Genomic DNA, 9,938 nt, shown 5'->3' with positions numbered 1-9,938 from the left:
ACTGAAATTAGAGTGTACTAGAACAAGGGGAGTGCCCGGACCGGCCGCAGCACCAATGCATTAAAAGTGAAGCCCAAACGGGGTCAAATCCGCTAGTGGCGCTGCGATCGGTAGTCTGTGACCTGTCGTCGTTTTAAGAGCCGTGCGCAGCTCCGCCGAAGTGGTCGAGGGGTAGAATGCTCGCATCCCACTAAAAAGACCCAGGTTCGAATCACCGCTGTGACCATAGATTTTTTTTTTAATTTCACGTGTACAACTGTATTGTTTGGCTTTTTTTTTAAATATGCCTTCAGTTTCTACATATTGCTACAAAACATTACGCGAGATATGAAGTAAAGGAGAAAAAAACTTGACAGCAAGCGCATTTATTTGCAGCGCCACCGCACGGGATTCAACGAAAACTTAAAAGCATAGCTTGCGAGATTTTAGCGAATAAAAGAGAGACGGTGTGCTTTCACTCGCCTGCGGTCGCCGCCCACTGGCTCGCTTAAAAAAAGAAAAAGAAAAACTGAAAGTAAACGATTTTCAGTCGGCGGGAAGTCGCGAAGGTTTGAATACTGGTAAAGCAGCGATGTTCTGTCTGCTCGAGTTTTCAGTGTTCCTCCTCACACTAAATGCGTAAGATATTGGCGTGTAACATTAATAAAGCTATCACGAGGTGTGCGGAAACAGACAGGTGAACGTGTTCATATTTTTGTGGCAGACGATAAAAAAGCGCTGTCCGCAGTGCTCGTGCGCGAAACCTCATAGTTGCCGCAGCGGGCTGGCGGTGTAGCCGAGCAGACGACACGCGTGTTCCCCTTCAGATGTGGACCCCTCTGTACAAGTGAGAGTCTCACGTCCTGTTACACCTTTCGCAAATGAAACCAAAGCGGCAGGGCAACTGCTGTGTGCCCGGCTGCGGGGTTACCTACATAGGATCTACTGAAGGCAGTAAGTGTTCGCTATTCGCCGTTCCAACATCTCCGACCCTGAGGGAGAAATGGGAGTACAGCTTACGCTTGCCAAGAGGGCACATGAAAAGTTCAAGTGTGGTCTGCGAGGCACATTTCGAGCCGCATCATCTGCTTCGAGACTTCGTGCACATTATAGGCGGTAGAGAGGTCAGGTTGCCCCGTGACCGGCCAAAGCTTGCAGTCGGAGCAGTGCCTGTTATACTGAGTGGACAACAACGTTCCGACGGGGGTGACCAGGTGACTAATAATTCGACAAGTCGTCAGCATGCCAAACAAGATGCCCCCGGGCCATCAATGACCAAGTGCGAAGAGAAAAAAAGGTCCTCTAGCGCTGCGAGCTTGACAGAGAGGCATGCAAAGTGTGTGAAGTCGGCAGCGCATCCCGTGATGGACTGCAATTCGGAGACACAAGGCGGTACCACGAATGAAGGAAGACGTTCCCTTCTTACACTGACGATGCCGTCAACCTCCAGATGGACAGCCCTTCAGTTCCCGCATGTTGATGGTGTCTTCTATGTCACCTCCACACTAATACCGCCTTCAGAAATATCCCATGACAAAGTTATATTCCTGAAAGAAGAAGAAGACGGACTTCTCTGCCGAACACATATAAACGGCAGTCCTTACGACGAAAAACGGGCTCTATCTTTCGCACAGGCAGAGGAACATATGCAAAAAATCGACGCAGCTTCTGTATGCCCTGGCTCCATAAGGAAAAATGAACCTAATGATGGCCCACTTGAGACATTTGCCTCTGGACGGAACTTCAGATGCCATGGAGGAGCGTTTTACAGCAGAAGCTGTGAAGGTGTTGTACCTAACGGAGGTAAGTAGGTCTATGTACTTCACCGATACGGACAGAGCTTAAATTAAAGCGTATAGGAGAGGGACGTTTTGATAAAATTTATGGTGATTTTGAACGAGTTGTCAAAATATATGCAAGGAAACGACATTAATATGCACATCTTATTTCCATTTGCATGTTTTAATTGCTAACGGGCAGGGGTGTTTCTCTTACAGAGGTATAAAAAAAAAAGATCGCACAAGTTTACATTTCATGTGTGCAATTATTATCACGAAAATAAAAGAAAAAGAACTCGAGTGAAATTTATCACTGTTTAACACTACTGTGAGTTAATGTTCTTCCCATTACTCCTCTCAAATCGAGAAAGCTTGATGGTTGACGGTGCGTGCGTGCATATGTTTGTGTGCGTTAATGCGACTGTTTGTGGGTAGGCGTCTGTGTGTGTCTGTCTGTGGGGCGTAAACATGTAATCAGACCTTTTTTTTTTAACTGTGCAGGTGTAAAATGCCGTCCATGCGCCAAGGCAAGGCTGTCCCTGATTAGGAAAAAATGTAAGGTGATGCGTACCACTGCTGCTACTGGTGCCACTTCTGCAAAGCGAGCCATTTGTCGCCAAACGAAAACCTTGAGACAGCAAAATCGCCGACTGCTTGGACGGGTGTCAAACTTGAAATCAAAACTGAGAGAAATGGTGAAGCAGAACAAAGCTATAAAGGAAGGCACTTTTGAAGAAAGTATTGCTGACATGCCTCCAAAACAAAGAGAAGCAGCACTTCATTTTTTCCGCGCTTCCAAACGAGCGAGTACCAGGGGATTAAAATTCACTCAGAATTGGATCTTAGAGTGTCTGCTCATGAAGATGAAAAGTCCAAAGCTTTACAAATACATGAGAAGCAACAAGATCTTAGTCCTACCAAGTGAAGACACCTTGAGGAAATATTTGAGCTCGTACAAGACAGGGTTCGGTTTCTGCACAAGGGTCCTGAGTGCTCTAAAAAAAAAGACGAGATCTATGGACGCCTTTAAGCGACACGGAGGGCTGCTAATTGATGAAATGAAACTATCTGAACACTTGTCAGTCACATCCGCCGCCACTATTGAAGGTTTGGTTGATTTAGGCCATTTTACATCAAAAAAAGATAAATGTGAGCCATGCGACCATGGCATGGTGATTATGTTTGCACCTTTCACCGGCAAGTGGACACAAGTATTAGCAGTATTCGCAACACACGGGAACGTTAAAGGAGAGCTCCTCGCGAAAATTCTAGTGGAGGCTGTATTGCTTGCAGAAGATGCCGGTCTTTTCGTGGACTTTGTCACTTGCGACGGTGCGACATGGAACAGGAAGATGTGGAAGGTACTTGGAATCGAAGCAACGTCTGAGAACATTCAATGCAGAATGAGGCATCCCAAAGACAGCAGTCGCTACGTCCACTTCCTTTCGGACTTTCCGCATCTCATAAAGTGTCTTCGCAACAACTTGCTCCTCCACGACTTCAACACTCCAGATGGGCTGGTAGGTTTTCAAGCTCCCATTTATTCCTTTTTCTTCTGTTGTTTTATTGTTGTGTGTTTGTTATAGAACTTGAACGAATGCTTTCCGATAATTTTTGCGTTTATGTTATGGAGATACACTTCGTTGAGAAATGTATGCTTCGCGTCCAGTTGGTTCATTGGGTAAATGTCAATGTAAGATAGCACTCACTCACTACAGTTGAGGAAAACAAACTGGGAAGGCTGCCGGAGCGCCGCCATAGTCCTCTTTGTGGGCTGTTGTTACCATGAGTGACACTCCCCCTCCCCTCCCTCCAAGAAAAAAAAGAAAAAAAAATGTCTGCTGAACTTGAGATGTCGGATTTAGGGCTCCCATGCAACAGCCCAGAAGGGATGGGGTCCTCGATCCTCTCCATTCAAAAAACAATAAAAGAAAAGAAAAGGTTTGTAGACGTTTTAGTGCGACAACGTTAGAACTGTATCTACAAAATAAAAAAGAATCCTGTGTTCGAGTGGGTTTGGCGGACAAATTCGTTCGCTAATTCTGGAACATCGCCAAATCAAGTATACACACACACACACACACACACACGTATATATATATATATATATATATATATATATATATATATATATATATATATATATATATATATATATATATATATATATATATATATATATATTGCCACGAGGCCACCCATCTTTTCACCGAGACCTACTAACTTCTCGAGATCCATGGTGTCTCGCAAATAAAACCTTGCCACGTGCACAAAATATCTGCCTAAAACGGTCTATCGGAACACTCTCTGCTCACTCGCTAACGAGAACAATGAGCAACACACAGAAATCGGACCGATAGCACTATCAACGACTCGAGGCTCTTTCTCACTACTTTGGACACACCGTGCACCATATATATGGTGCACGGTGGTTATATATGGTTATATATATATATATATATATATATATATATATATATATATATATATATATAACATTATTTTGACACTTTACAATAAACTATTGCTATATGCTAAGGAAAGGCCTTTGCTCAGCAGGAGGAAGAGTCGGGAATGATCCGAGATTCGTAAACTGTACGAATTTGTCCGCCAAACCCACTCGAACACAGGATTCTTTTTTTATTTTGTAGATACAGTTCTAACGTTGTCGCACTAAAACGTCTACAAACCTTTTCTTTTCTTTTATTGTTTTTTGAATGGAGAGGATCGAGGACCCCGTCCCTTCTGGGCTGTTGCATGGGAGCCCTAAATCCGACATCTCAAGTTCAGCAGACATTTTTTTTTTCCTTTTTTTTCTTGGAGGGGGGGGGGGGGAGTGTCACTCATGGTAACAACAGCCCACAAAGAGGACTATGGCGGCGCTCCGGCAGCCTTCCCAGTTTGTTTTCCTCAACTGTAGTGAGTGAGTGCTATCTTACATTGACATTTACCCAATGAACCAACTGGACGCGAAGCATACATTTCTCAACGAAGTGTATCTCCATAACATAAACGCAAAAATTATCGGAAAGCATTCGTTCAAGTTCTATAACAAACACACAACAATAAAACAACAGAAGAAAAAGGAATAAATGGGAGCTTGAAAACCTACCAGCCCATCTGGAGTGTTGAAGTCGTGGAGGAGCAAGTTGTTGCGAAGACACTTTATGAGATGCGGAAAGTCCGAAAGGAAGTGGACGTAGCGACTGCTGTCTTTGGGATGCCTCATTCTGCATTGAATGTTCTCAGACGTTGCTTCGATTCCAAGTACCTTCCACATCTTCCTGTTCCATGTCGCACCGTCGCAAGTGACAAAGTCCACGAAAAGACCGGCATCTTCTGCAAGCAATACAGCCTCCACTAGAATTTTCGCGAGGAGCTCTCCTTTAACGTTCCCGTGTGTTGCGAATACTGCTAATACTTGTGTCCACTTGCCGGTGAAAGGTGCAAACATAATCACCATGCCATGGTCGCATGGCTCACATTTATCTTTTTTTGATGTAAAATGGCCTAAATCAACCAAACCTTCAATAGTGGCGGCGGATGTGACTGACAAGTGTTCAGATAGTTTCATTTCATCAATTAGCAGCCCTCCGTGTCGCTTAAAGGCGTCCATAGATCTCGTCTTTTTTTTTAGAGCACTCAGGACCCTTGTGCAGAAACCGAACCCTGTCTTGTACGAGCTCAAATATTTCCTCAAGGTGTCTTCACTTGGTAGGACTAAGATCTTGTTGCTTCTCATGTATTTGTAAAGCTTTGGACTTTTCATCTTCATGAGCAGACACTCTAAGATCCAATTCTGAGTGAATTTTAATCCCCTGGTACTCGCTCGTTTGGAAGCGCGGAAAAAATGAAGTGCTGCTTCTCTTTGTTTTGGAGGCATGTCAGCAATACTTTCTTCAAAAGTGCCTTCCTTTATAGCTTTGTTCTGCTTCACCATTTCTCTCAGTTTTGATTTCAAGTTTGACACCCGTCCAAGCAGTCGGCGATTTTGCTGTCTCAAGGTTTTCGTTTGGCGACAAATGGCTCGCTTTGCAGAAGTGGCACCAGTAGCAGCAGTGGTACGCATCACCTTACATTTTTTCCTAATCAGGGACAGCCTTGCCTTGGCGCATGGACGGCATTTTACACCTGCACAGTTAAAAAAAAAAGGTCTGATTACATGTTTACGCCCCACAGACAGACACACACAGACGCCTACCCACAAACAGTCGCATTAACGCACACAAACATATGCACGCACGCACCGTCAACCATCAAGCTTTCTCGATTTGAGAGGAGTAATGGGAAGAACATTAACTCACAGTAGTGTTAAACAGTGATAAATTTCACTCGAGTTCTTTTTCTTTTATTTTCGTGATAATAATTGCACACATGAAATGTAAACTTGTGCGATCTTTTTTTTTTATACCTCTGTAAGAGAAACACCCCTGCCCGTTAGCAATTAAAACATGCAAATGGAAATAAGATGTGCATATTAATGTCGTTTCCTTGCATATATTTTGACAACTCGTTCAAAATCACCATAAATTTTATCAAAACGTCCCTCTCCTATACGCTTTAATTTAAGCTCTGTCCGTATCGGTGAAGTACATAGACCTACTTACCTCCGTTAGGTACAACACCTTCACAGCTTCTGCTGTAAAACGCTCCTCCATGGCATCTGAAGTTCCGTCCAGAGGCAAATGTCTCAAGTGGGCCATCATTAGGTTCATTTTTCCTTATGGAGCCAGGGCATACAGAAGCTGCGTCGATTTTTTGCATATGTTCCTCTGCCTGTGCGAAAGATAGAGCCCGTTTTTCGTCGTAAGGACTGCCGTTTATATGTGTTCGGCAGAGAAGTCCGTCTTCTTCTTCTTTCAGGAATATAACTTTGTCATGGGATATTTCTGAAGGCGGTATTAGTGTGGAGGTGACATAGAAGACACCATCAACATGCGGGAACTGAAGGGCTGTCCATCTGGAGGTTGACGGCATCGTCAGTGTAAGAAGGGAACGTCTTCCTTCATTCGTGGTACCGCCTTGTGTCTCCGAATTGCAGTCCATCACGGGATGCGCTGCCGACTTCACACACTTTGCATGCCTCTCTGTCAAGCTCGCAGCGCTAGAGGACCTTTTTTTCTCTTCGCACTTGGTCATTGATGGCCCGGGGGCATCTTGTTTGGCATGCTGACGACTTGTCGAATTATTAGTCACCTGGTCACCCCCGTCGGAACGTTGTTGTCCACTCAGTATAACAGGCACTGCTCCGACTGCAAGCTTTGGCCGGTCACGGGGCAACCTGACCTCTCTACCGCCTATAATGTGCACGAAGTCTCGAAGCAGATGATGCGGCTCGAAATGTGCCTCGCAGACCACACTTGAACTTTTCATGTGCCCTCTTGGCAAGCGTAAGCTGTACTCCCATTTCTCCCTCAGGGTCGGAGATGTTGGAACGGCGAATAGCGAACACTTACTGCCTTCAGTAGATCCTATGTAGGTAACCCCGCAGCCGGGCACACAGCAGTTGCCCTGCCGCTTTGGTTTCATTTGCGAAAGGTGTAACAGGACGTGAGACTCTCACTTGTACAGAGGGGTCCACATCTGAAGGGGAACACGCGTGTCGTCTGCTCGGCTACACCGCCAGCCCGCTGCGGAAACTATGAGGTTTCGCGCACGAGCACTGCGGACAGCGCTTTTTTATCGTCTGCCACAAAAATATGAACACGTTCACCTGTCTGTTTCCGCACACCTCGTGATAGCTTTATTAATGTTACACGCCAATATCTTACGCATTTAGTGTGAGGAGGAACACTGAAAACTCGAGCAGACAGAACATCGCTGCTTTACCAGTATTCAAACCTTCGCGACTTCCCGCCGACTGAAAATCGTTTACTTTCAGTTTTTCTTTTTCTTTTTTTAAGCGAGCCAGTGGGCGGCGACCGCAGGCGAGTGAAAGCACACCGTCTCTCTTTTATTCGCTAAAATCTCGCAAGCTATGCTTTTAAGTTTTCGTTGAATCCCGTGCGGTGGCGCTGCAAATAAATGCGCTTGCTGTCAAGTTTTTTTCTCCTTTACTTCATATCTCGCGTAATGTTTTGTAGCAATATGTAGAAACTGAAGGCATATTTAAAAAAAAAGCCAAACAATACAGTTGTACACGTGAAATTAAAAAAAAAATCTATGGTCACAGCGGTGATTCGAACCTGGGTCTTTTTAGTGGGATGCGAGCATTCTACCCCTCGACCACTTCGGCGGAGCTGCGCACGGCTCTTAAAACGACGACAGGTCACAGACTACCGATCGCAGCGCCACTAGCGGATTTGACCCCGTTTGGGCCTCACTTTTTGGATCTCGGTCCGGGCACTCCCCTTGTTCTAGTACACTCTACTGAAATGAAGTGCCTTGGGATGGAGCAAGCCAAAGTTTGCAGCCTCATCATAGACGAAATGAGAATAAAGCAAACTTGAATACCACAAACAACGAGACGCCTTCTGGGGAGACTTGGACATGGGCGCTCTCAACCAAGTGTTGTCACACTCGGAAAGAAGCGAACTCGCTTTTGTGCTTTTTGATCTGTGGCCTTCAGCTATATGTTTCGGATATTCACCTGAACTCATTTTATTTTATTTTATTGCTTTTGTGCATGTAAAATTTCGGTGTCTTGTTTTATTACTTCAACCTGTGATTTCCACTTATATTTCATTCGGGATTGATATTCGGCCGAGCACTCCTTCGAGCGCTTGCAAAAAAAAAAAAAAGACACCTTACGACGCGTTTTTTTTTTTTTTCGTGATACGTTACCAAAACAAACGAACGAATGCGAAATTCATGAATACGAAGGAAAGTAATCGCATAAAATTAGAAAAAAAAAGGCAGCGTCTCGTGCGCCGCGCGGCGCTCCAGCCATCCCCACACAGAACTGGCTGCTGCGCCGCACGGAAGTGACGTCACTTTAAAAAAATTAACGTAAAGCTATTTAAATGTGCAAATAATTACTTTATAATGCAATAAACTTACAAAAATGTCATTAAACAAGTGTGTAACGTGTTTTTATAGTGCATAAATTAATTATTAACGCATTGAATAAAAATATTTGTTTTTGTATACTGTTTTTGTAATATTAGTATATATTGCTCAATTTAACAACCTAATAAATTATTTGTTGGTTTGCCGCATCCACCCTAGCAAGCAAAGAAAGGCCACGCGAGAGGGTAATAACCTGACGCCACCACACAGTCACTCGGAGAAATAGAGCTCTAATCGTAGAGCAATGGGAACGAGCGCAACGCAACAGGCACAAAAAAAAAAAAAAAAAAAGAGGAGGCGTTGACTGGATCCTAGGGTTTCTATAGACATAGCCTCCTAGATTTCTTTTGCCTGCCGAATTATCGGCGGTCATTAAAAAGCGGTCGTCGTCGAAACTATGATAGTAGCGCCACCTAAGTAGGGGTGTCTTTAAATAAATTTTTACGTTTTTGAAGCTTATATGCAACAAAAATAACGTAAAAAGTTCTAAAAAAACGTAAACGTGTAAACGTAATTTTATTTAACTCTAAGTAAGTGACGCCGTCATTCAGTGGGCAACTTTTTCAATACAAGGCATCCTCTAAAATTAGTAACAAACGCCAAAATTGCTAATCTCAAAGGCCAAGTACAAAAACCCTTGTTTCTACGTAGGCAGCGCCGCCATAAATGACCAGCATTTCGCGCTCATTCGTCAGGCAAAGAAAATCTAGGAGGCTATGCTATAGAAGTTACGCTACCAATGTCGCACTTTTATCCCGTTGGCTGAAAACAGGCGAATCGAAATCCTACGTTGATATGGCGGTTATTTCTCCAAGTTTCATTGGGTGGCTCCTATTTGGATAGCCCAACCATATTCTTCTTCAGCACACAGGAACCCCTGTAGAGACTATGGCCCGACTTTGCACCTTAGGTAACAAAATTTATTTGCTTGTAAATAAAAGCACGTGCGCTTTTGAGCTACTTTTCTTACTTTTATGAAAGTAGAAGTTTTACCTTGCATATGTTGTAAAAGTTTAAAATGGGTGCCTATCGCTTTCAATTTATCAAGCTATCCTCCCTAGCCTCTCGACGAGGTGTTCGTAGGCTTACGGAATCAATGCCGCGTTTTTGAATTTCTTTCTCGGCGGTTGGAGCGTGTGAGTTTGTAGGATTATATACTTTCTGAGAGAGAGA

General features: G+C 44.1%; 3 protein-coding genes across 3 annotated transcripts in view; 2 read left to right on the top strand and 1 right to left on the bottom strand.

Moving 5' to 3' along the window:
* The first annotated feature begins 7 nt into the window (after positions 1–7).
* Positions 8–3,826, top strand: LOC142775894 (uncharacterized). The gene is made up of 2 exons (XM_075878364.1): positions 8–1,782; positions 2,259–3,826. Exons 1-2 carry the CDS (start codon positions 861–863, stop codon positions 3,341–3,343), a joined length of 2,007 nt encoding a protein of 668 aa, XP_075734479.1. The 5' UTR covers positions 8–860; the 3' UTR covers positions 3,344–3,826.
* Positions 3,827–4,593: 767 nt separating this feature from the next.
* LOC142775893 (uncharacterized) lies at positions 4,594–7,404 on the bottom strand. The gene is made up of 2 exons (XM_075878363.1): positions 6,365–7,404; positions 4,594–5,888 (listed from the first exon to the last, which is right to left on the bottom strand). Exons 1-2 carry the CDS (start codon positions 7,284–7,286, stop codon positions 4,804–4,806), a joined length of 2,007 nt encoding a protein of 668 aa, XP_075734478.1. The 5' UTR covers positions 7,287–7,404; the 3' UTR covers positions 4,594–4,803.
* A 2,050-nt stretch (positions 7,405–9,454) lies between these two features.
* LOC119177301 (uncharacterized) overlaps positions 9,455–9,938 on the top strand; it is a 39,132-nt gene continuing 38,648 nt past the window's right edge. The window contains exon 1 of the mRNA XM_037428759.2: positions 9,455–9,675. The gene's annotated coding sequence lies outside the window, so the exon portion shown is untranslated. The remainder of the gene's footprint in view (positions 9,676–9,938) is intronic.

This window comes from Rhipicephalus microplus, chromosome X (assembly GCF_043290135.1).
Source record: "Rhipicephalus microplus isolate Deutch F79 chromosome X, USDA_Rmic, whole genome shotgun sequence".
Taxonomy (NCBI): domain Eukaryota; kingdom Metazoa; phylum Arthropoda; class Arachnida; order Ixodida; family Ixodidae; genus Rhipicephalus; species Rhipicephalus microplus.
The sequence above is the reverse complement of the archived record's forward strand: the minus strand, read 5'-3'. Positions and strand labels throughout refer to the sequence as shown.